Source organism: Neovison vison, chromosome 4 (assembly GCF_020171115.1).
Source record: "Neovison vison isolate M4711 chromosome 4, ASM_NN_V1, whole genome shotgun sequence".
In the NCBI taxonomy this organism is placed as follows: domain Eukaryota; kingdom Metazoa; phylum Chordata; class Mammalia; order Carnivora; family Mustelidae; genus Neogale; species Neogale vison.
Window position 1 is genome coordinate 123,910,814 of NC_058094.1, and position 27,526 is coordinate 123,938,339.

Genomic DNA, 27,526 nt, shown 5'->3' on the forward strand with positions numbered 1-27,526 from the left:
TAACTGACACTGCGGATAAGGGGGGACCACCATGTAGGCGATTCTGCACTTGATAAATAAATTCATTTTTCCTGTGTGATAGAAAGCCAATCCCAAGAAGCCACAGGAGGATGGGTAGACTTCAGAGCGCACCCTCCCGACCACATGGCTCTCTTCTCAGCGGCTGCCAAGGGACCAACTCACCATGCTGGGCACGGGCAGGCACTCCTTGTGGAACATGTGGCGGCAGTGGAAGGCCACCACGCTGAAGGGCTTCGCGGCGTCTATGGGGGGAAAGCGGCAGAGAGATGAGCACTCAGTGCAACAAGCTGGTGGAGAACTTGACCCCATCCTGCCTGAAAGTCCAGCTGCAGTTTAATTTTCCAGCAGTAAGTTGCCTTAGGAGGATTATGTATTCACAGATGCCCCCCGAGGGGCCGTGGTCAGATGAGAAGCAGCTACCAATGTGGGGGGCGGAGTCCCAGGTCACGTGCCTGGTCTCCCCGTCAGTGGCGACTACAAACGAGGGACAACCTCACCATGAATGCAAGCACATTCATTCTAATAATTAGGATCAGTATGTGCATGACCTCCTCCCTTCCCTAGACCCGAGAAACACACCCTATGCTGAATCCACTTTGTGGCTTTAGGAAAATCCTGCCAGTTCACCTACTGCTTCTTCTGAGCCCGCAGGGCAGCATCCGTCTGGGCACAGCGGGGCCAGCAGCCCCCACCACCGTCCCAGGCTGGGAGCCAGCCCTGCGGCGCCTGTGCTATGGCAGGAACTCGCCTCTGCATCCGCACTGCTGGTGACAAACTACCAGCAACCACGACGGAAGCTCCCTTCTCCTGCACCCACTGCAGTTTTCAGTATGAACACTTAACCTCAACCTAGTTCCTCCAGCAAAGGCCCTGAGTGGAACGACTTGTCCTGTTCCTGTCCTATTCTCTAATCCCATAAAGCTAAGTACATTCCTACATCAGCTCTCTCAGTACCTCTTTATGCTGAATTCATAATAAAACACTTTTTGTATCCCAATAACTCGGCTTTACTTTCTACTTTCAAATTAAGGAACTTCCTCTTCTCCTCTCCTTACTAAGGTGCTCTGAGTACACATGACGACCCATGGATCTGCCAACTACAAACACAGGCTTATGTCTGGATTGGATGGCAAGGAACAGGTTCTGTTGAAATGTGGGAAAGTTAGGTGCCTCGAACCACAGAGCAGAGCCAAGTTTCAAGAAAAGGGAAGGCTACTTATTCACTTTCCCCCCCAGATACACACGATTCTTCTACCTTGGAATTTAAACATTGTGGATGGTAGATTTTCATTTTGTTTTACTCTAAAGCCATGGTATCTCACACAATGGCCCCTGAAAGTAGCATCCACATCACGTGGGAATGTGTTAGAACTGCAAATTCTGGGATCCCGCACCTCTTGGGGTGGGACCAGCAATCTGGGCTTTACCTCCCAACCTCCCAAGTAATGCAGACCCCCTGCCGGGTGAGCACCTCAGCTTTTAAGAATTGCAGCACTAGCCTGAGACCGAGGAGCGCTGTGGCCTGAAATTCTTCTCTAAAACGGATTATTCCAAAAGCTATGCAATTTAGTAATTAGTTAACATCAAAATTTTAATTCCACTCCTCATGAACCCACATTTGGGGATCCCCCCTCCAACCACCTTACCTGATGGAAGAATAGGGGAAAGGCACGATTCACAGATGTTCTCCTCTGCAAGGGAACACACACACACTTGGGATCATACAGTATTTCTATTTGCCCTGTCTCTTCTGAAAGGAAAGCATATGATTCCAATAGGATTATTTCAGTTTTACCCACCATCGACCAGAACGCCTTTCATCTGAGTTCGGTGCATTTTCTTCAGTAAGGACAAAGAGTCTGCCACAAGGATCTTCTTGCAACCTTCACGAAGCAGGATCTAATGCATACATTGTAAGAAAAAGCTGTTTTTAAAAGACTCAACTGCAGGGACAAACCCTCTTCCTGGGATTGAGAACATTGGTGTGTCTGAAATCGTCCAATGAGGCACTCGCCCTTGCCTGTCCTCGGTATGCTTTTCCCTCCAAACTGCTCAGACCAACCCTTCCAGCCTCCAGTCGGTCATCACTGCACGTATGTGCCGCTTGTGAAATTAAACAGAAACTGCAAAGGCTGGCAAGGAAGGCTGTGGTAACCAACCCCAACATCATCTTACAGAGCTTCCTAATGTGGATTCTGACAGTTTGGCCCCTAAGTGACCTGTTCATTCTAACCTCTACCTCTGCCCAGGATGGAAAACCTACTATCCCCAAATCCTCCATTTGACTGCATTAATTGCTCTATCCGTACTAGTATATACTGAGGCTCTATTATGTACAAGGAACTGGGCACAGAGAAACTAAACAGATGTGATTTTTGTCCCAAATGCCTTCCTGGCTGCAATCCCTCTTTTCCTTCCAATCCAAACTATTGAGCGTAGCGCTAAGAATGTAAAGTAACCATCAAATCTGGTGACTCTTAAGGGGCTGACAACTGAAAAATGACCACCAATATTAACATTGTTACAAGATTCATTTTCTTCACCCTAGTACCACACTTTCTGTTCCTTTATGCATTTGCCCTGGGATGCTGTTGGCCTCATTACGAATTTTCGCCCTCTCTGCCTGGAGAATTAGGAGCGGTGGCAACACCATAGCAGCCTCAGAAGTCAGGACGCCGAGGACAGGCCCCTGTTTCTGGCTGGTGCCGACTCTGTGTTCCAGAGCCAGGGTGGGGTGCAGACAAAGATAGCCCACCAGCTTTCAGCAAGGACACAGCCCAAGAGGCAACCCACCCTATATTCCAATCCATTCTGCTGGCCCCAGAGTGGTCTTCCAGCCTGTTCTGCGTTTTCTCAGGTGTTTTATCAGAAACTGGGAAAGGCCGTGTGAGGTATGGTTAAGCTGAATGCCTTTTTCTTTTTTTTAAACTAGAATTAGTTGCTTTTTGAAGAGGGAGGTGCTCAAGGCCTGAAGGGCAGAGAGGCTGTCTGTCGCACTGTCTGTGGCCCGCTCTTCTGGCCTGATGGGTGGGTCCTAGTGCGAGTGTTTCTAGGTATTCTCATGTAACTGCCATGGAAGTCTCAGAATGACGTCACCGCTGCATCACTGCGGACTGGCTCTGGGTCACAGCGCATGCTCCTCTCATGGGAGCAGGCTGCCCTTCTTCACACTGAAGTCACTCTCACCTCTAGAACCTATGTGGGTGTCTTGCTTTGAGGTTTTCCATTCGTGCCACAGAGAAGGGCAGTCAGGGAGCTGCCACCTGAAGCCTGCATCCCTGGGGCATCTCCACACATGCTCCCTTCAAATCGCAGATAGCCCGGGCTGTGAGGGGAATGCGGCCCAAGGGCTTTCTCCCAAATCACATGAAAGCAAATATTAAACAAACAAGAAAACCCCAGAGCTGACAACGAGATTAAAGTTCTATACCTGCCATTTCTAGTACAGATGAGAAGGAAGTATCGAGACATCACCTGTGACTTTTTATTCCTTAAAACACTACTAGAAACTGAATTTCTGATTCATTTAAAAAAGACATGAAAACTTTAACAGATGTCATTAAAACACATTGGAAGAGAAAAATATAGTAAAGATATCTAAGAAGTACCGAGAGCAGTAACATCAAGAAAATTTGTAAGCAAACCTATAAAGCTGCCCAACCTCCACCACCAAAATAAAAACTTAAGAAAACTAGTGTCAAGCAGAATATATTTGGTAAAATGTTTTAGAAAGTGTTGGCTCTGCCTCCAGTGGGTGTGTAGGGCCTACTGCATACGTAATACAGGAGGAAGGGCAGACCGCACAGGCCAGCCAGAGGCCTTGTGTCTGTAGACTAGGAAGTAAGCATCTCTTCAGCAGGAGTACGTTTGTTGAAACAGATATGATCTGTCGCCCTCGGAAAGTATTTTCTAGGAAAAACTTGAGTATTCAGAGGCACACAACCAGGAGAAGGGAAAATACACAAATACTGCTTAGTATGGGACTTCCTACTTCATTTGATCAAAGTCCAAGGCCCCGAATCAGAAAAACACAAAAACATTTTCATTTATGTGATGCCAGACAGGTAGTAGCTACACCAAAAAAAAGTAACTATGGAAAAGAGCCATTTCTTCCATAAAACCTGTAGTGATCTGAAGGCAATCAGAGTGAAAGACTGTCCATGAACAATCTACTATTATATCCAGGTATTGATTTCAACGTCAGATAAGGCGTTAGGTCGACTATGGGTTATTCCCTGAAGCAACGATCAGTGACTCACGAAAAACGTGCGGTAGTTACCATTTTATCACCAATTTCGCCCTTAAAAGTTCATACTTGGTACTTTCCACAAATGTCTTCTTTTCTTTTAAAGATTTAAGAGAGAGAGAGAGTGTGTGAGTGTGTGCACACGGGAGGTGGGGAGAGGCACAGGAGAGAATCCCAAGCTTACTCCTGGCTTAGCACGGAGCCCAGTGCAGGGCGTGATCTAACCACCTGGAGACCGTGACTTGAGCCAAAACCAAGGTCCGACACTTGACCGGACTGAGCCGCCCAAGTATCTCTGACTGCCCTTATGACAACACTGATGGCGGAGTCAAAATCAGTCCTCTTCAACCCTCTCTGACCTTCAAATTCATGACTGCTGACAACTTCTGTCTTCTGAGGTCATAATACACGGCCTGTTACCCCTGTGGATGCTCACCTTCCATAGTCTGCTTTCCAGCCTTGCAAAACTTGCTGTCATTCCCAGACTTGGGACACATGCACGCTCTCCTGCCATCCACGTCTCTATGACCAGAATGGCACCAAATCACTGCCACTCACGTTCTGAATACTATCTGCCATTACTTTGTGCTACATTTCATTCTAAAATATTGGGGTGCCTGGGTGGCTCAGTCGGTTAAGCGTCTAACTCTTGATTGCAGCTCAGGTCACGATCTCTGGGTTGTGAGATCAAGTCCCGCGTCAGGCTCCGCGCTCAGCACAGTGTCTGCTTGAAGTTCTCTCCCTCCCTCTATCCTTCCCCGCACTTGCAGGCACTCTCTAAACAAAATCTTTAAAAACAAATATGAAATACTGCAAACATAGAGCATACACTTCAGTCTCTTCCACTCAGGTTGAACATATCTATTAAGGTGTTACCATATGCTTCAGAGTTATTTCAGAAGAAACAATAGCATAGACAGAGCTGACACTTTCTTGTGCCTTTCTTCCTCCTCCTTTACAAACACAACTTTAACTTTGTTCAGTGTGTGCCTAAACTAAAATACACAGCTGGCTGTGGCTCCTGCAACAGATCTGGGCAATGAGAGAAACCTGGGAAGCTGGAAAGCCATCCTTTGCAAAACTATTGGACAGTCCTAGAAATTAAGCATATATACCTGCTCCATGACCCAGCAGTTTTACTTGTAGGTGCTTAACCAAGATGAAAAGATGGTCATCAACAAACTGTATGACAATGTCCTCTGCAACTTTATCCCTAATAACCCTAGGCTGGAAACAGCCTAAACGTCCATCAACAGGAGAATATACCTTCAGGTTGCTGCTTCACAGCCACAAACTAGAGGCTGTATCTCCAGGCCTTACATCCACATTCCTAAGGCACAAGATGTGGGAAGCAAAGGGCCTTCTCCTGATGAGGCTTTGATTTATTGTTTGGGGAAGTGGTTATACCATTTTACACTCCCACATATTAAAATTTAGTATCTAATAAATCTACCCTCCTTATTCATCTTAGATAATCTTAAGCCATTTGCTTTTTACATAAATTTAAGCTGTAAAAAATTCCTTGGGGGTTTTGATTAGAATTTTATCAAACACATAGATGATGATTACTTTAGAATTCATGACATTTATGATATACACATTCAATAATTACATGGGCAGATTCAGTTTTGCTAATGATTTATGTAGACTTTTTGCATTTGTGTTAAAGAAACAAGGCTCTAATTGTCTCAGGATGCAGGAAAGGTTAGACCAGCATCCCATGAGGAATCGAGGAGCTTTTCCATTCTGTTCCCTGGAAAAGTTGATGTAAAATAGGGGCTGCCTGGGTTTTGTTGTTGTTGTTGTTATTGTTTGTTTTTTAGGCTTTATTCTTTATTTGTTCAGATGAGCAGGAAAGCAGTTCTTCAAGATGTTGGTTTCTCTCTAATGAATGTTACTGCCCTTCCAGTCACTGAATCCAGAAGGCAGGGCTGGGACAGTAGCCAGCATCCTGGCGCTGGGATTTGCTGGCCACCTCCCAGCATCCTGGGACCTCAGGCGTCACCTGTTTCCATTGTATCCAGAGGAAAGACTGCATTTCTCAGCCCCTGTACAGGGTAAAGGTGTTGCTCCCCTTCCCCTCTCTGGGTCCTGGTTGAAAGGTCAACTACAAAATATATTTGGGGATTGCCTGTTTATTTTTAGAAGTCTGATGAAACTAACCTCTGGACTGTAGAATGGTACTTTTATTTTGGCTTTATGTTCTGACTGCTGATTTAATGACTACAGGTCTATTTGCTCTTGAGAAAATGCTGGTAACTTATATTTTCCTAGAAAATTGTTTGCATTTTCAAATATACTGATATAAAATTATAGCACGTACTTAGTTCTTAAATCTTGTCTGCACCTTTAGTTATAGTCTCCCTTTTTTGTTCCCAAAATATGTAGGCCTTCTTTTCCCTGATCAACTTTGTTGAGGTTCTCCTATTAGTCTTTTTTTTTTTAAAGATTTTATTTATTTATTCAACAGAGATCACAAGTAGTCAGAGAAGCAGGCAGAGAGAGAGAGAGGAGGAAGCAGGCTCCCTGCTGAGCAGAGAGCCCAATGCGGGGCTCAATCCCAGGACTCTGGGATCATGACCTGAGCTAAAGGCAGAGGCTTTGACCCACTGAGCCACCCAGGCGCCCCCCTATTAGTCTTCTGATTCTCTCCTCCACAAGTCCTGTGGTTGAGGACATGTGTATTCTAACCTGATGTCCCTGTTAGCCACTCTTATTTTTTTTTTTAAGAATTTTATTTATTTGACAGAGATCAAAGGCAGACAGAGAGAGAGAGGAGGAAGCAGGCTCCCCGCCGAGCAGAGAGCCCGATGTGGGACTCGATCCCAGGACCCTGAGTTCGTGACCTGAGCCAAAGGCAGAGGCTTAACCCACTGAGGCGCCCAGGTGCCCCACTCTTATTTATTTATTAAGATTTTATTTATTTGAGAGAGTGAGTGAGTGAGCAAACACACAGTGGGGGCAGAGGGAGAAGGAGAAGCAGACTGAGCAGGAAGCTCGATGCCAGAACCCTGAGATCATGATCTGCCCTTGAAGGCACACTGAACACCCAGGTGCCCCTGTTAACCACTCCTGTATCTTCTATCTCTTCACTACTCTTCGCTGCGTACTAAACAATGTCATCAGGTTTTCCAGTTAATTCTTCCTTTCAGTTTCGTCCAATCTACCACTGAATATTGAAATTTCAAATGAATACACACATAATTTCAAAGAATTCTACTTGGTTACTTTTCAAATATTCCTATTTTCTATCATATTATTCTACTTTTTATTATCGGGTCTATTTTTTCTTTTCATGCCTTTGTTTTATTTATTTTTTTTTTAAGATTTTATTTATTTATTTATTTATTTGTCAGAGAGAGGGAGAAAGAGCGAGCACAGGCAGACAGAGAGGCAGGCAGAGGCAGAGGGAGAAGCAGGCTCCCTGCCGAGCAAGGAGCCCGATGTGGGACTCGATCCCAGGACGCTGGGATAATGACCTAAGCTTAAGGCAGCTGCTTAACCAACTGAGCCACCCAGGCGTCCCTCATGCCTTTGTTTTAAAAGGACTTACTAATAACACCTTTGGTACTGATCTTGTTTTCCAGTTTTTGGAAATATTAGGATTGTCATTTCATTTTTCATTCTTCCATATAATCTATAGCTCAAATTACAATATATATCTCCTATTAGAATTTCACCAAGGTAAGTAAACCACAGGTATCTTCTTTGCTCAACTTCATAATGGCATCAAGTTCTCATCTCAAAAAGTACTTGAGGGCATTACAGGCAAATACAATATTATCTTTCAGAGATTCATTTCTTTTATGGAACTTTTTATTTTTTTCTTCCTACACATTCTTCTCAACAACTCTTGTTTTCTTATCATTACACTGTTTTCCCCATGGTTCAAAGCTTTTCAGCATTACCTTTATCCTTTTATTTCCATCATTTTCAAATCAGCCAGTTGTAGGGTCTATAATCAATCTGTTATAAGCATACCTTGCTGTACTGTAAATTTACGAACGTATTTATAAGTTAGCTATTGAAAACCAACATGAGACTCTAGATTCTCCCCTTTTCTCCTTATTTCTCTAGTTCATCACCGATAATCATCCCAATGAAAAGCAAAAAGCACCAGACTTATAGATATTTTATAAAGCAATAAAATAATTGTATATCGGTGAAGTTATCATCGTTCTTTAGAAACAGCTGCTGTGAGAAAAATGCCAAAAAAATTGCAGTTTCTGAAATGTTTATTTTAAAAGATTCTTTGAATGTTGAACTTTTTGCTGACATTACCTTGTTCATACTGCAATGCTTATCATTAGAATTGCAAATGACAGTTACCTGGGTTTATAAGCCCCAGTATGATATAAGAGCTAGCCTGGGAAACCATTTTACCTAATTTCTAATCTATCATATAGGCTATGATGCTATGGGATCTGAATTCTAATTGAAAAGTGTTGCTTTTATTGGGGATTATCATTGAAGATAATGAACTACAGAGAAATAAGGAAATGACAGAAAGGCTCTAAGGTCTCATGTTGGAGCTAAAAGCAATTATTACAAATAATCATATCTGAATTTGTGACAGCACAAAGTACACATGTGCCAGACTGATTAAAGAAGCTAGAATTGGTTGTCACAGGCCACCTATATCACCTAAAGGCAGTGATGAGGCCAAATGGAAACAACCTGAAAGGAAAAAAAATCCGTTTTAAAAGTTTATTTCAGGAATCTATAAATTTAAAAAGTCTCTCACCTCTTAGAAGAAATTAAGAGCTTATGTACTGTGAAGAAGAAGAAACCATCTGAGTCCAAAAAAGTGGGTAAGAAAGACATCACTATCTCCTCTTAATTCATTTGTCTCTGGATTTCAAAGTAGAGAGATGGGGAACAATACAGAGATATGGCGTGACCTAAAGGCCTGTTTCTGAAATAACTATATTAGGATCCTGAGAGACCCAGAAGATACTTTAGAGATCACCTAATCTTAAGTTCCTGAATGTCAAATGTCAGAGCACAGACTTGTGCCACGCTGAGTGTAAGAAATCTCAAGGTGATTCAAGGCTAAAGTCTCCTAGCCGCCCCCCAAAGATTCTAGTCTAGCCTCTCTGGGGTGGTACCTGAAACAAAGTAATTTTTAAAAGAATTTAGATAATTCTGGTGTGGAGTCATGCTTGACAAACACTGACTTGATATACTGGGGAAACTGATATCCAGAAAGGTTGGGTGCCCTCCAGAAGGTCAGCAGGCTTGTTGGTGGGAAAGCTGGGCCTAGAGTCCAACTCTGCACACATCGTGTCCACCTTTCTTTAGAGACAACCGGCCGCCTGTTCAACACAGTGTCCTCCTCTGCTGTCGTAACTAGCCAGCACAAGGAAGGCTTCTCCAGAGACCAGGGAACCACCGGCGGTCCACACAAGATGTAGGCAGAGGACCTGGCCTCAAACCCAGTTCATCACCTTCACAGACGGGCAAATAATTTTTATATCAAAACAACAAATGCCATCTGTCCTTGAAATCAGGCCTAGAAACATTTTAAGTTTATGAAGTATGATTAGGGCTACTTTTATCTTATTGACATCATGAAGCTTTTCAAATTTGTTGAGTAATTATACTGACAGTGTAACAAATTATAAAAAAATATGAAAATAAACTTAACAACTTCAACACTGAAATCACTGAGGACATATTTTCCTTCACTTTAATGATGTCACAGACCTCTAACACGCCTCATACTAAAAATGTCACTGAAGAAAGTTGTTGCATTTTAGGAAACATAAAATTTTAAAACCTGAAGAGATACTGATTTTAAGTTTTTTCCTACAACTTTTCCTGCCTTCTGTTTCCAATTGGCTATTAGCTAGTGAGTGAGCTCCCAAAGCCATTTCCAGTGGCCCAAACACATTTTACAGCAATGGATACTTTATCATAAATCTGCCCCTGAGAGAATCCCAGTGCATATTAGCAAAAGATCCCAAGAAGCCTTTTCCCTGACATCTGACCATGAATCCTCAGGTTTGCTGAATGGTCCCTAACAGTCCTCCGGGGTGCTTCCTTGCTGCGCTGCCCAACAGAGAAGGTTCCAGGTTCTCACAAATTCATGAACCTGGAAAATTCCCCCTCAATTTTGGTAATTAACAGGCTAGCCATTTTTTATCCTGTGAGAACATGTGAAAATCAACTATACTTTTATGGGACAAACAAGAGACTACACAGAGTAAAAAACAAACTACACAGAGTAAAAAATACACATGTGAAACTTTTCCAGAAACTTGAAGATGCTCTATAATTCTTTTTTTAAAGATTTTATTTATTTATTTAACAGAGAAAGGTCACAAGCAGGCAGAGAGAGAGGAGGAAGCAGGCTCCCCACCGAGCAGAGAGCCTGATGTGGGGCTCAATCCCAGGACCCTGGGATCATGACCTGAGCTGAAGGCAGAGGCTTTAACCCACTGAGCCACCCAGGCGCCCTGACTATAAATTATTTTTACAGTGATCTCTGACAGGTGGCCACGGAAAGAAAATAAATGGGTCATTAATGTAACAGTAGTCTTTCCTATAGAAAAAACTTCTAAACTCTTTCTTCATATATAAGAAGGCAGCGCCCCTGGAACTGTTTGAACCACTTGCCCGAGGTGAGCAGTTTCTTTCTGCACCTCCAACAAGTCCTCTGAGCTGCACTGGAGACCACGAGGCCATTCCCACAGGTTCTGCTGCCTTCCCCATGGGTCCCTCCCCTCCACCTGGAAGCCACTCCCTGGTCCAGGTTTAAGAGAGCCCATGGCTGAGTAACGCCCAGCCTTCTCAACAGGTCACCAATAGCACACTTCCACATCTTAAGGGAAAGCTCTCAGTACATTAAAAAATATAATGAAGGGGAAAAAAAATACTGATTTAGCAGCTGTTTCTATGGATGAGTTTTTTTATATGGAATACATTTTGCATCTAATAATTTATTTTTATTCCCAGTTACTCAGAATATGCAAATTTATTCATAAAAAATGAATGAGCAGTGAGACCCAGTGGTGCACATGAGCTTGGTTCTCTGGATTAAGAGCCTAGTAAGAGGGATTTATTATGTGTTTCTATAGGCCCTGCAGAGGCTGGAAAAAAAGAAACATTTTCAAACCAGAGGCCAAGCTTAATGCACTACTAAGAGGGAGGACAAAGGAGTGGCCATTTGGTCACCTTTCCTGAGGTAGAGCTGCTCAGAGACACCACACCTAAAAGACTTCTCCATACATCTGGATCTGCAGATTCACATGGGTCCCGGCACACACGGAGGAAGGCAGAGCCAGTGACAGATCATCAAGCTCACTCATTCCCGGGGCTTTAGGAGGTTGGACACTGAAGCCATTTTCCCTGAAGCCTAATTCCCACTTCAGAAATAGGGAAACATTCCTACCTGGGCCACTCTGCTGCAACCCTCGGGTACTGCCCAAATCTCCAAAAGCTCCCCGCCTGCCCTCTGCTTGCTTCTTCACCCATTCCCCTCCTACCTTCTCCTCCCTGCCCTGCTCATTCTCCCTCCCATCACGCCTTTCACAGGGTTATCTGCAGACCTCCCAATTCCTCTGTCAATAAATACCTGCATATCGTGAAGCTTTGTGCAGGACAGACTCTCTACCTCTGCTTTAACCAAACATCTCTTTCTCTCCCAGTACCCCGACTTCCCGTGAGCCCACCTGAGGAAGGCTCTTGTCCTCTTCCACCCCACCCGCAGGAAAACCTCTTCTCTTTCAGGTTGTGCTGCCCCAGTAAACCAGCCCCAGTGCTCGGGAGGGGAGCCTCCCCTCCCAGTTCACAGAAGGTGCCAGAGCCCAGCTACGGCCCTCCTACCCCCATCTCTCAGTGCCCATGGGGATGACGTGCTGCCCTCACAGTTTCTCAACCAGTTCCTCTCCAATGACCCTTACCTTCACCTGCTTCCTGAACAAGTTCATGAGGGCTCTGTCAGAAATGTTAATGTACCAACACCCCACTCCCAGAGCCCGCATTCTTGTTCCTCAGCTCTGTTGTTCCTTTACATCTCACTTCTCGATGCTCAATCTTCCTCAAGTCATGCTCCTTTTACCCTGCACCCCGAGTGCAGCACCCTCCCCCACACTGAACCCTCACAGTGGCCCAGGGGCCCCACAAATCCTCAACACGATGCTCCTCTCCTTTCTTAACCTGATGACCACGTCTCTCCCTACCATGTTATTTTCTGGCTCTCTCTGCAAAATCTTTACGTTTCCAGGACAGCGACTTCCTCTGTATTATAATAAAAACTCATTTTCAAATGAAGGTGAGAAAGAACAGTCCAAATAGTTCAATAAATGCGATTTAAACAATTTCAAGTTCTATGGCAGCTACCATCTACCAGGAAAAGATTGGGATGCTGTGTAATTAGCATATTAATGATTTATATGAAAACAACGGGTTCCATTGCTTTTATCACAAATTCTGAATTATTACAGAAAATAAAGTTGTACTAGTCTAGAAAACAGACAAAAGTTAAATAAAATCATGTATTTCAACATGTTTCAGGCAATGGATTACAGAGTAGCTTCAAGGAAATAACTGAATTATTTGAAAGCCTTTTTTTTTTTTTAAAGATTTTATTTATTTATTTGACAGAGAGAGAAAGAGAGCAGAAGGAGGGGGAAGAGCAGAAGGAGGGGGATCTCTGCTGAGCAGGGAGCCTGAAGCTGGGCTCAATTCCAGGTCCCTGGGATTATGACCTGAGCCAAAGGCAGATGCTTAAACCGACTGAGCCTCCTGGTAGCCCCTTGAAAAATTTCCTTTTAATTCCCTTCAATGGACACAATACTCATGTTGCTTAAAACTGGCTTGAGGGCTCTGGTAGCCACTGTAAATACCCCTCACCCTTCCCAATGCCATGCTATATCTATCACATAAACGTAGCCTGGGTGGCTCAGTGGGTCAGGTGTCTGCCTTTGGCTCAGGTCATGATCTCAAGGTTCTGGGATCGAGCCCCATACCAGACTCCTTGCTTAGCAGAGAGCCTGCTTCTCCCTTTTCTTCTGCTGCTTTCTCTCCCCTACTCAGGCAGGGTATCTGCTTCTGCCCCTCCTTCTTGCTTGTGTTATCTTTTGTTATCTCTGTCTCCCTCAAATAAATAAATAAAATACTAAAAAAAAAAAAAGGTGCCTGCTCATCAAGGAGAGAAAATTTGGGGATGGTTAAAAAACTGGATGGTTTCCTTAAAGGAAGAGATTTCTAGTTTCTCTACTTGATGAGCTTCCCATATATCTGGGGCCTAAATAAAATATAACAATGCAACCGAATTCTGTTACCTAAAATAACCCTAGAAATGTTTATCCAGAAAGCAAATCCACTCCCTCCCCATGCTGATTTGTCTAAGAAAGAATACTTACTTGCAAATTGTAGTCTTGCAGAATTTTAACCAAGGAATCTCTCAAATTGGGGATCTCCATCCCTTCCTTAATACGGTGAATCAACAGAATTGGGTCTACATGCGTGCCGATGTTGTTCAACAAGCCAGTAATAAATGCTGCAAGATACCACATGGAACAATGAGCACATCAGCAATATACGTAAGGCAGTCAAAAGGAACTCAAGTAAAAAATTATTTCCTTTAAGGTAAGTGTTAAAACCACCTGAATTTCCAAATTCTCAAAAACTTTCTTTTTATTTCATGACATAAAGGGGAAACTCTGTCAGTGAAAAGAGCCAGAGAGCACAATGATGACTCAGAACACAGCCTTCGACGGCAAAGGGCTACAACTGACATTTACTGAGAACTTACACTACAGCTCAGCTGTCACACACTTTTCTCCAGTTTTCTGCAAGGGATGAATGTATTTGTCCCCATTTTACAGGCAAGGGAAACATGTTGGTTAAGTAATTCATTCCGGGCCATAGAGCTAGCAAATTAAATGCCCCAGTTCACTGGTAGGGCAGACCACGGGGCCCAGTCATGACGTGTTCCATCTCACCCACCCTGTGTCCCTGGCGGTGTGTAAATTACAACTTCGTCATGCTAAGCTTGATTCTCAAAGATGCATGTGCATGTGATGGTCTACACCTGAATTTGACTTGAATAGCATTATCCTCTTTGCAGCTCTTATAAAAAGAATCACAAGAGCCATTTCTAAAACTTGAACATCTTGAAACAGATAAATATTCTTCTTAAAAAATGAAGGGGGTGCAATGTTTATAGCAGCAATGGCCACAGTCGCCAAACTATGGAAACAACCAAGATGCCCTTCAACGGATGAATGGATAAGGAAGATGTGGTCCATATACACTATGGAGTATTATGCCTCCATCAGAAAGGATGAATACCCAACTTTTGTAGCAACATGGACGGGACTGGAAGAGATTATGCTGAGTGAAATCAGTCAAGCAGAGAGAGTCAATTATCATATGGTTTCACTTATTTGTGGAGCATAACAAATAGCATGGAGGACATGGGGAGTTAGAGAGGAGAAGGGAGTTGGGGGAAATTGGAAGGGGAGGTCAATCATGAGAGACTATGGACTCTGAAAAACAATCAGGGATTTGAAGTGGCGGGGCAGGTGGGAAGTTGGGGTACCAGGTGGTGGGTATTATAGAGGGCACGGCTTGCATGGAGCACTGGGTGTGGTGAAAAAATAATGAATACTGTTTTTCTGAAAATAAATAAATTGGGAAAAAAAATGAAGGGGGTGGGCGCAGACTTTTAAATCATAACTGCCGGTTTTGGAATTATTTCTAGGTCTTCAAAAGAGGGCCTGGGTTACTGTCAGGTGACTGTGTATCTCCTTCTAAAATGCGGAGGCCGCCACAGGGAGGCAGCACACACACAGTCCTGGTGCCACACGAGGAAGCGAGGTGGGACAGAGATTAGGTACTGTCTCAACGAACATCTGAATATGGTCAGTGTCCAGTAACAGGCCTAGGTTTTCATGAAAAGAAACTGGTGAGAGCTTTACATTTTCAAAATTAATATCCCTATATCCAAACTGAAAAAAAAAAGAAACAAAACAAAACTAAACTATGTCAGGTGACATTCAGTAGGGGTACAGAGTGTCGGAACGAGCTTCATGGGGACTCGGAGAATGAGTTTCAAGAATTTAACCACCTGCTCGTTTGCACATTCAGGTACTGCTTCTCTACACAGGAGGACTGGAAATCGTTACAATGTACCTAGCCTGTTTTTGTTATAGATACTTCACTATATTTTTACCCAATGTGTCTTGAGATAATTCCAGCTGTAGATGTAACTGGACGTATTGAAAGAAACAGGATGGCTTTTCTGCTTACGCGGTTTGTCGATGGAATATAAAATCAGATCTTCCCAGAGTTCTCCGTCGTCTTGCTCCTTGGCAAATTCAATGGCTTTATCAACATCATGTAATTCCTCCATGATCATCTTCAGGGCACTGCGGCTGTTACCCATTCGGCCTAGCAAAGATGTGAGAAATACTTTCAGGATGCTTTAATAAAACATTTTTGAAGAATCAGCATATCTCTTGTTTACATATCTCTTGAAAGCTAAGACAAAAACACATTTTCTTATGGGACATTAGAATTTGCCATATATAACCTAATGAAACAATGATTTCCTGGGTGTTTTCTTTGTGCTGTATACTCATTTAAGTGCTTCATACAAATTACATCATTTAATCATCACTATAATCCTATGAGGTATGTTCTACTATTATTTCTTCTTTACGGAAGAGGATATGCAGCAACATTAGTAACTTGCCAAGACCATACAGCTGGAATCTGAACCCAAGTCTGTCAGATCCCTACTTCCCTCCTACTTCCCTATTTCTTTTGGACATCTTGACACCCAGATACAGTTAAGACTTTTAAAGGCCTTGGAGCCACTCTGCCTCTTTAAGTAGTTTTGGATTTGCTCTTTTAACACCTCTGTGCCAAACACAAACTCAACTATCAGAGGGCTACCTCATTTCCTACTCTTCCAAGTTTGGGGGAAAGCCTTCCAATAACTCTCATTAAATGAGAGTATTTATCAACTATGCTTCTATCTGGCCAATTATCTTTACACACTTTGCTCATTGATCTATTGGCATTTTAATGGCTTTAACAGTTTCCCTGAGGTTTTAATACAGTACATGTAGAAAGCTTTACTCAGGAGGGACGGCAACTCAATCCTTCTCATTCTGAGCAGCCCTTATCAAGTGAGAATAGTGGGCCTGTGAATAAAATGATGTCCGATTTGTTCTACCTTCTGTAGCATTTTGTTCTTCCAACAAGTATTATTCCTATGGTTTAGGTCCTAAAAATGGTTAATTTTTAAAATGTGTATAGGATTTTTAAATTTTCATAACTTCAGAAAAGGACATTATGGCTCCCTTGTAAGTTCTCCCCTTACTTGTCTACTGGGACAACATGACATCATGACGAAAATGGACTTTCTGGAGTATTTTCTGGGCAGAGACAAAGGAGAAACACCTCATGCTCGAACTCCATGTTTCTGCGATGAATACCTGCATAGAGCTTCCTTGGGAAACCTTCAGGCATCTACCCTGCTTTCACGTAAATGGTTCATTCTGGAGGAAGGTGAAAGATAGTAAGTATGACATAAACAGAGGCAGTGCCAGAGGCCCAGGGACAATGGAGAGCTAGATGATACCAAAGTTCTCCCCTCTCCAAAACGTCCATATTCAAGTGTATTTTCTCCAGTTACTTAAGGTGTGATGAGGGACAATGAACATTATTTTCTACTGGGATGATAGTAAAATAAGCTGGTTTTTTTTTTTTTTTTCAAATGAACCAACTCGTCATCTCCTCTACAATTCATTTGTGAGGTGTGAGCTAATAGACTTACTATGCAATATTCAGATGTTAACTTCAACAGCATTTATTAAATAATGCTTCTTTTTCTACTGAGCTGCAAAGTCCCCTTTTCTACGCATTCCATTCTTAAAGAGAATAGGTTCTATACTTTGTGTGCCTTTGGTCTAAAGCCTACGTCCATTGTCCATTCTTAGACCATGTACACCACTTTACCACAGTGTTTCCCAGCTCATGGGGACCAAAAGCTACTTACTCAGAAGATACACTGTCTCTTCTACAAAGTTTCTCTGTTGACAGATCTCAAGAGCCTTTAAGTAAAGCAGGGTAAAAATGTTACTGTGGATTAGCAGCCATGAATAAATATGAACAGATTCACTTAAACATACAAGTTAGAAAAAAGTTCCCATTGCCTTCCTTTAAAAACAAAACGAAGTAAACAAACAAAACGCAAATCTTGGGTTTTGCTGGTGGCTGTCCTCATTCACCTCTCAGATAGGTGCTGGGCCAAACAGTTTAACCAATACTGTATTTGAGGCAACTCGGAACACTCTGTGAGCAAAGGCAGAAAGCCAGTGCTGAAGAGAAGGACTTTCCCGCCAAGCTTTCTCTGGACACTACTTCAGGTTTCCTCACAGCTATGCGCCCCACCTAACGCCCCATGACAGCTTTAAGCTCCCCATCCCTCCATTGGAATGTAAGCTCTTCTCTGCTGCATGTTCCTAGTACTGGGCAGACCACGGCTCGGGAAACATCTGATGCTTAAATATAAACACATGGGTCAACAAAATATTTCTGTTCCCAGATCACAGGGTTTAAGAGAAAACTCTGTTCAAGCATCTGTCAGAAGATGAGAGGGGGAAAATCGTATCTGACCATCAAGAAGGATCAAAAGGGAAGAGATCAAGTAAAGAAACAAGGAACCTCACAGGTGACTGCATTTCCTCGGGCGTCAGAAACAAGACATGTTGTGTTTATATACAACTGAATAACTCTAAGCGAACTGGCACACATTCACTGCACACTCTGCTGGGCGCTGGAGGGTCAGACTGGATAGAGACGCAAAGAAGAGTCACAAAGATGCCGCTGCTGACGACAAGCGAGAGGGGTGGAGGGAAGGTGTGCAAGCAGAATGAAGCCCCCAAGGGAGCGCGGGCGCCGGGGAAGCTCGGAGAGCTGCACTAACGCCTGATCCCATGATGGGGGTAAGTGTGAATAGAGGGGCGCGTGCACAGACACGGGACATGGGCTGAGGTGTGGCCCTCCTGTAAAAGGCTTCACAGCACAGGCGGCATCTGAACTGGGTGCAGCAGGACGAGTATGAGATCCCTGGGAAACCGCATCTCCCACCCCAACTATGTGACCTCCCTGATGCGGGGCTCTGCTCTGACTCATAGCCCAGAATCTTCCCAGTGACATCTGTGACCTGCCCTGCCCTTCTGGGCAGCCACACCTCCCTCACAGTCTGCTCACCCCTCCACTGTGGTCCCTCCACCTGGACTATGGCCCTCACTCTACCCTCCAACCCTGACGAGTGCTTCAGGCACTTACTCCGTGGACCCCACACCAGGCCAGGTTGCAGGGAGTCACCCTGGTGATGGACCACACACCCTTCTTCCCAACAGGCGCAGTTTAGGACTCTGAGGCCGAGGACCACATGACTCCAGCCCTGTGCCCCACAGGGTGCCTGGCTACTCCTGGGTGTGCAGTATATATTTTTTTAAATAGATGAACGGGCAGAAAAGGTTTCAGGAGGAAGATCATTGAGTTGTGCAGTTATACCAACAAGCAGCCCACGGTAGTTTTAAAAACAAGAGCCAAAGAGATAAAAAGAAGAGTATAATCTCAGCAGCTCTGCTGGCTCAATGGTCTATCCTGGGAAATAACAGCAGGAGCTGGTTTGAACATTTTGATTTTTGACTTAAAATTTTTATGTAAAAAAAAATGTATATATATATATATATATATATATAACATATATATATATATTTAAGTGTGTATCTCTTGTTGGAGAGTAATAGCTAAGAGGGAGGAAAAAATGCTGAACCCAGAAATCAATGTTGGGGGTGGGTGGGTGATTCTGAAGCACACATTAAAAAAAAAAGGAGAGAACACCTTTAGAATTACAGTGAAATTAGGGTGGAGATTGAGGAACACAAATCATTTAAATGAGGAAGTGAGAATGCAGAAAGGTCACAATGAAGAGAAAAATATTAATCTGATTATTCACAAGGCTCCTTTAATAGTTATGTGGCAGAAACAGCCAAATTATCCCCCAATATCCCTTAACCATTTCTTGAATATTAAGAATTTAGGTGGGTGTGTGACTTCCCAGAATTTAAAGAATGATCTCCAAGCCTTCCCAGCCCCGGGAGAGCCATGTGACTGATATCGCCAGAGGAAGGAAAAGGCAACACTGTAGCTTCTGGCGATATTCTTTAAGAAGCAAGGCCAGTCATGGCTTTGTTTTCTTCTTTTTCGTTCTTTCACCCAATCTGCTCCTGGAAACATGAACAATCTTCTTACACTACAAGCTGAAGGTCATACAAGGTGAGGGAAGGAGAGAAAAGAGCCTGAGTCTCCAACCACGCGGCTTGCCACCAGCACTTCCACGGGCCAGAGAACTAAACTGCTACTCTGTTGAAGACACTGCTATTTTGGCATTTTTCTCACCCAGAGCTGAACCTAATCCTGACACTTGATTTGTTTTGATTAAAAGCACAATTTACCTTATCTCTATACTGTTATGCCTATCAATCAATCATGATCATAAACAATGGAATTTTCTTACCTACTCCTTACCCTTCTGGAATGATACCAGAGCAGAGACAAGATACCCATGTGAGAAGTAGACAGTGAAAGGAAACAACAAAAAATATGAAGTTCGGAGGACCTGAGACCATTCTAACAGAAAGTTACTAAAGAAACCAACGGAGGGCCATGATTCATGTGAACTGTGAGAGATACAGATGGACAGTTTGTGGCCGAGTGGGCCCATGTCACGCACAGATGAACAAGAAAATGTAATATGAGTAGATACATAGAGTGTTTAGAGAGAGTGTGAATAAAGATGGAGTATATTGCCTAAATTAGTTTATACTAAAAGGTATCTATATTTGTACTTGGAAATTTACTGACATTTTAAAGTACCATTCAGAAGTTTCCAACAAAACCATCCCCCCTTCTCTTGGAGATCTGCGAACATGCTTCCCTCCAAGCACACAGACGTTGTCGTCTGCAGGCTCACCTGTGCTAAGACAGGAGCCATTCGTTACATGAGGTCATTTAAATTTAAATTAAAAATGCAGTTCCCCACTAGACACTTCAACTACTTAATTGCCACATGTGGCTGCTGGCTATCTTGTTAGAGCAATACATTTTCCTCACTGCAGAACATTTTAGAGGATGGTGCTGCTGGAAGCTGTTAGAATTTCATTAAAAATGACAAGTCCTCTGAGAAGAAACGTCTAAAGAAAAGTCTGAAGTCAAGAAGGCTCTGAAATGCAAGCAGATGCGCAACGCCAAGCTCAAAGATAATCTGAGTCACTGAAATTTGAGTTTCACAGATTTTAAATGTTTGATGTCTAATTTCTAACAGTACTTTAATTATTCTTTTCTCATATATGAGAAAGCAGAAAGTATAGAAATCTCTGGACGTTTTGAGTAAAAGGTAAAAAACGTATTTCTGATACATACAATTTTTCTGTTCTTGACACAAGCATAAAACCATCTTTCCCTAGATTCTTGAATGTTCTGGAGACACATGCTCCCTCTGGAGGAAAGAGTAGCAAAACTAAGATTTTTAAAGTCCAGAGGAATGAAACAGAAACAGACACAGACACACACATGGAAAGGGAGAATCACAGTAAAAATAAATTGAAAAGACAGAATAATGACAGAAATTGAGTAAAAAACGATGCAAAAGTTATGTGTAATTTTCCTTTTCCTGATTTAGTATAAAAGCAAGGAACAGAGTTAGAGATTTGGGGGTAACTAGCAAGAACTATAAATTAAATAAGGATTTCTTCTACCCCTTGACCCTGCCATCGTTTATCCAGCCTTCTTACATGGCATTAATGGAAATCGGTAAATGTTGCATCTTCTAGCTTTATTCCTGCAAATTCGTAACTACTGTCACCTTATAAATGCCATAAGATAGGAGAGAAATAATAAATTCAGGTACAAAGTCCCAAATCTGCAGAGCCGATATTCTACGCATAAGCAAATGAGATTTGTAAATGAAAACTAGCACCCGATGATCAAGCCTGGAAATAACAGAATAAAGGACAGTTTAATAGTTTAAAAACAAATACCTTTCATGATTCTTGCAATACTAAGGAATATTTTTAAAAGATTTATTTAGTTTTATTTTTTATTTATCATTATTTTTTTAATAAGAGGGAGAGAGAGAGAGCACAAGGAGGGGACGTGGCAAGCAGAGAGAAAGGGAGCAGTAGGCTCCCCACTGAGCAAGAAGCCCCATTTGGGGCTTGATCCTAGGACCTTAGGATCACGACCTGAACTGAGGGCAGCCGCTTAATGGCTGAGCCACCCAGGCATCCCAAGACTTATTTATTTTAGAGAGACAGAAAGGAAGAGAGAAGGAGAGTGAGAGTACACGAGTTAGGAAGGGCCAGAGAGCAAGAATTTCAAACAGCAGCCCCATGGGGCAGGATCCCAGACTCTTAGGTCGTGACCCAGGCTGAAACCAAGAGTCAGATGCTTAACCCACTGAGTCACCCAGGCGCCCTTTAATTAACATCTTAAACCTGAAAAATGATTCCTCATCATAGTGGAAAGAATAGGGGACCTGACTTAAGAGATCCAGGTTCTAAGTCTTGGCCCTCTGCCTTATTAGTGCTACACTCTGGGCTGTTTCTTTCAACTCCTGAAGACTTAGCTTGTTGTGGATAAAATGACTTTATCCACCTACCTATTCTACTACGATTAAATAAAAGTAAGGTACATGAAAGCATAGCCCATGTTATAAAGCACAGTGGAAACTTCATAAATGATTTTTATTGTCTTTTTAAATGGCTGTCAGAGTTATACATTCGTACTACCTCTGTATCTCCTTTAGAAGGAACAATTCCACAAAAGCTTATGACTAATTTTGGAATTTATGCATTGTGGTGATTTTCAGTCCTGAACTCAGTCTGATAAATACTGCCAATCTTGGGAATACCACTTTCTTAAAGGGCTTCTGATATGATGGCAGGGTCTCCACAAAGTTTTTGACCAAATATTGATTGTGGGATTTCAATCAATTTAAACTAAATTTGACTGGAAACTCTGAAGATTTCAGCCAGCTGTCATTTGAAATCACCCCTCATTTCAACAATTACCCAAAATTCTGCCAAGGCAGACAACCAGAGAAAGACAGAGCTGCTATTCTGCCAGAAGTGAATCATCAACAAGGGGGGAGGGGGAGGGGGCCAACATGCTCTGAATAAAGCTGTGAAACCTTAAACACTTCCCATTTAAAAGAAAACAAACACCAAATTATCACTGAAGCATCTATAGGACTAAACATCTATATACTCTTCTGAAACAGAGATTTCTTTGGTGGGCATTAAAATTTTAAGCTCTTAACTTTATATTTAGTACCAAATTTTCTCAGTCTCTCTCTAGACGAAACAGGTGAACCTGTAACTCATGACCTGTGAAGTTATGCCTGGCATGCCTGGCACATCTACTTTGCTTTTTATGAATTGCTAGCTTTTTCAGGGTATAAGTAATACCCTCTTTAGCATGGTTTTACATACTTGAGCAAGGATAAGAATACATTTTTTTGCAAACATACACATGGATATACACACTGGATCCTAACGAGAACCTCTTATGAAGAAATCGCAATGATCTGTAACATTACAGCTCATCTACAAAGTTCTAAAAAGGTAGATTACTGACTTGATTATTTTTAATGGCATGTTTCTACCATTACCAGCTCTAATTCATTATTTTCAAAATTCTCTCTCAGTGAAAAACAAAAGATAACCTAAAAAAACAAAACAAAAAACTATTTAAAACATAATGGGTTTTGGGATGCCTGGGTGGCTCAGTCAGTTAAACGTCTGCCTTTGGCTCCAGTTATGAACCCAGAGTCCTGGGATCGAGTCCCTCATTGGGCTCCCTGCTTTTCCTTCCTCTGCCGCACCCCCGCTTGTGCTCTCTCTCTCTCTGTCAAATAAATAAATAAATCTTAAAAAAATACTTGGTTTCACTATGCTTCTGTTGAACTCTTTTACATGCAACGGTTCTCAGTGGATCACAGAGAAGAATTCTGGAGGGTTTACATGACATGCTAAGCAAGTTCTATGTACTAGACATGCCATGTGTAGCTGTGCGGTTTTCTGATGCTTCTCTTTTAGATAGAACAGTGTGTCTTCTGCTGAACATACTAGACTGGAAAACTATAAACAAGATGGGTTGAAAGTGTGGAAGAAGTACAAACATACTAGAATCTGGGTGGTGCCTCTGCACCCGAGTTTCATGAAAGGGAAGGAGCCCAGGGTGGCTGCTAGTCATAGCTGTGCAGCTCTGAGGGGTCATCAAAAGACACCCCGTGCTCCTGGAAACGAATGATGTTTCAACGAAGAGTGAGATACAAATGAAGGGGTACTGTTCAAAGAATAAGATTCTCACTTTCCCCCCCTAGATTATAGATTCTGTAATAAGAAGATGGAAACCTTTGCTTTTATTTTTAGAGGAAGATGATGAATTTCCAAATTTAGCCTTGAGAAAATGTCTTAAGACCCAAATTTAAAATGTTAGTTTTTCATAAATTAATATGCAGGCAAGATTTTTTTCATTAACTTCAGATTTCGAAAATCCACTGAGCTGAAATTGGTTCGTAACGCATCTGATACCTGTATCAATGTGGCTCAAGAAGCAACTATGAAAGCTGTCAGTGTGCAGAAACAGCATGTTCTCCGTCAACTGCTTTTTGTTTTTTTTTTTAAGATTTTGTTTATTTATTTTGAAGAGTGTGTGTGAGTGGGGAGGGGCCAAGTGGGAGGGAGGGGGAGAAAGAATCCGAAGTACACTCGACCCTGAGTCACAGAAGCCCACCTGGACCCGGAGATCATGTTGGAGCCAAGACCAAGAGTCAGAGACCCAGCAGGCTGGTCACCCAGGTGCAGTCAACTTCGTAGTACATATCTCTAAGGGGTCGAACACTTTTTTTTTTTTTGTTCTGTGGATACACAGAGCTGACTACAAAGTGCTTGCTCTCTGGCTATCTGAATTTAGTAAGATACCTGTAGCTGTCAGATGGCATTCCAAACCATATGAAGAACCACAGGAAACAACACTGGGGCCCATAGATTGCCCAGTTTCTAGTATATATACGTTCAAACAGCAGGCTCATAAAACTTACTAGTTCAAACGCAGCCCTGACTACAATCTCGTCTAGGTATTCATTTATTCATTCACTCCCTCACTCACGATGCAACAAACATTTAGCAGGTGTCTAATGAGTGCTGCTGCTGGGCTTACCAAAATGAGTGAGACAAACCACCTGTCTTTTAAGAATATATAAGATAATGGGAAAGAGATTAGTAATTTCTTACAATTATAATGAAATGCAGTATAATAGAGAAATGGAACGTAATGTGAGAAGTAACAGAAATATACAATGTGGATGTGGAGAGCAGACAGGGGACAGCACTTAAGTTACTGACCTTGAGTCTGGGGCCACCGCCTCTGGCATGGGCTAGCCTGGGGGTCCCTCCCAGGCTGATCTTTGGCCCTACTCTGGCTCAGGAAAACTGACTCAGACACTTGACACTGTTTTTGCTTGGTGGTTGATTGAGTCCCACACCCCGAATTAAATCTTTATTCTATTCTAATTAAACCTGGCACAGAAATGGTCTAGCTCCTCAACAAAATCTCAGCTGAAAGCACTTCCAGTCCTCATCAGAAGGCCCAGCAAAACCTCCTGCTTTGCTTGGAGAGCAGTAGTCATGCCCTGGGTGGCAGGAAGAGGAGAATGACCCACAGCTTACCAAAAAGGACAACTTCTTCACCTGAAGTGTGTGGGGCAAGTCTGTGACTTACCTTTTCCAGTGGGCAATGGGTACTATCTCGGAGAAAGGGAAGTAAGTTTGGACGATCATATTCAGCATAAAGGCTGATCTGTTTTTCATGGTAGCGCTGTCCCTTATGATGGTCTCTCTTGAAAAGCTTATGCAGATACTAAAAAGAACAAAGAAGTAAACCATAATTATAAAAATAAGAAAAGCAAGACTTGTTGAAGGTTGCTATACTCAGTTCTAAACAGTCTCCATGGAGAGCCTGGGGGAGAAGCGGTTTTCAGGAAAATGTCTCAGTGAAGGAAAAGTGGAAAGAAGACCTTCAGGAGACAAGGGCGATCTCACACTCTCTGTGGAATGGCCTTGAGTGACCTGGCTCTGCTACTGACCAGCCATACGACAAGAACAAGTCACTAACCTCTTTGTGACTGAGTTTCTTTATCTGCCAAAAATCTCACTGGGTCACTGTGAGGACTGAATGTATTACCATCAGTAAAACACTCAGATCTGCGCTGATACACACGGCATACACTGAGCTCCAGGGAAATGTTAACGAGAGCTAATATCCTCACCATCATTTGCGAGGCTTCAGAAATAAAACGCTTGATTAATGGCCTTCCTGAATCCTAAAAATTCTCGTTTTTTTAATATAAAAGGGATATAGTTATAAGATAAAAGAACGTTCTTAAAAAATCAAGCCGCAAGTGCTAAATTATTTCTCATACATTCTACATCTGCTCTCTGTTAAGTCTTTTTTTTTTTAATTTTATTTATTTGAGAGAGAATGAGAGCGAGAGCAAGAGAGTGTGAGCAAGAGAGAGCGTGAGAGGAGAGCGGGTCAGAGGGAGAAGCAGCCTCCCTACTGAGCTGGGAGCCTGACGTGGGACTTGATCCTGGGACTCCAGGATCACGACCTGAGTCAAAGGCAGTTACCCAACCAACTGAGCCCCCCAGGCGCCCCTGCTCTTTGTTAAGTCTTGTTGAGATCTGTGCTATGAAATGCTGCCTCTCCTGGTGACATCAAAGGTAAAAATTAAGATAAATACAGATCTTCTGAACCCATTTTCAAAACTGATTCCTTTCCCTAGCTGTCTGAAAAAGTTAATGGACCTCAAAAAAAGTGAGTAATTTGCTTTCTACTCAGAGGCAAGATTAAGTCTATCAATATATGATGCAAGTTAGAAATCGATGTCCAAAGAGTAGTTACTGCTAACTATAAATAAACACCCATCACCCATGAGAGGCGGAAAGCCCAGACTGCAGCAATCAAAGTACATTCACACCTTGAGTGAGGGACCGAGCAGCAGTCTGTCCTTAATGCTGGGACTGTATGTAGGTTAGCTGCAGTCTGCCAGCCACTGTCGTGAACGGTCACTAAACAAGTCTAACTAGGCCATATGCACACAGAGAAAAGGCTCCTTTGGTCAACTGGTCATGTCTCCAAGGCCAAGAGGGGCCGAAGGGGTCAGCCCTCCATGGTACTCGGACCAGGGTCAGCGTGTGAGCTGTACACGCACTGCTGTTTCCTAGACGGGCACACAGGCTTGGGAGGCTCTGTCCCAACTGCCAAGGCCAAGTTTCATAGACATTCTGCTGCCCTACAGGGAAGATGACCCGTCTGAGTGGGGGCTCTCAGTTTCAGCACTGCACAGGTGACACCGGCGCACAGACGCCTGCTGCTATGATCCTGCTCACGCCTTCCATGGGCCGGAAGTCACCGCTTCAGCAACAAGTCCAGAGGGGACCAGCAGAATGGTGCCCCGCCGCCTGGGTGGCTCAGTGGGTTAAGCCGCTGCCTTTGGCTCGGGTCGTGATCCCAGGGTCCTGGGATGAGTACCGCGTCGGGCTCTCTGCTCAGCAGGGAGCCTGCTTCCCTCTCTTTCTCTCTGCCTGCCTCTCTACTTGTGGTCTCTGTCTATCAAATAAACAAATAAAATCTTTAAAAAAAAAAAAAAGAATGGTCCCCCACTTGGCTAACCTCACCATCTTGAGACACCCAATCTCGAGGCACAATCTGCACAACCGCTGACCAAAACAAAGCAGAACAAAGGAACTTCCATTCCTATCCTGGGGTCTTCAGAAGCTTCTGGTGTCAAACTGACTTCTGAAGTTAAACTCTACCCCTTGATTCTCCTCTTGGGGTGCAGAGAGGTGGGCAAACATATAAGAGCCCCCATTGAATTTGAGGCCCATAGTCCTACTGGACCCACCTATTTTTCCCTACAGCCTCTTCTTGTAGGACACAGAAACCATGCGCTCTTGCTTTACTCCCACGGTGCCAGCAACACAGGGAATCAAAGCAGCCTTCCAAGGCAGTCTGGAGCAGTAGGCCTTAACAGTACTACCACCGAGACCAAATGAGAGAGTGGGATTCGCTAGTGGGAGGGGGAGGACAGAAGAATGAGGCTCTGCTCCTGGATCCTTCTGAGGGGTTGTAATTCATGGTGCAATTGTATTCAGTGTGGAC

At 43.1% G+C, this 27,526-nt stretch overlaps 1 protein-coding gene across 1 annotated transcript in view; it reads right to left on the reverse strand.

Annotated features, from left to right (window-relative positions):
- The window catches only part of VPS41 (VPS41 subunit of HOPS complex), a 179,112-nt gene that overhangs the window by 1,478 nt on the left and 150,108 nt on the right, over positions 1–27,526 (reverse strand). The window contains exons 22-28 of the mRNA XM_044245645.1: positions 25,085–25,222; positions 17,283–17,337; positions 15,527–15,667; positions 13,636–13,772; positions 1,821–1,920; positions 1,668–1,712; positions 184–263 (exon numbers count right to left, since the gene is read on the reverse strand). Of these exons, the coding sequence (XP_044101580.1) occupies positions 184–263; positions 1,668–1,712; positions 1,821–1,920; positions 13,636–13,772; positions 15,527–15,667; positions 17,283–17,337; positions 25,085–25,222 (696 nt within the window). The remainder of the gene's footprint in view (positions 1–183; positions 264–1,667; positions 1,713–1,820; positions 1,921–13,635; positions 13,773–15,526; positions 15,668–17,282; positions 17,338–25,084; positions 25,223–27,526) is intronic.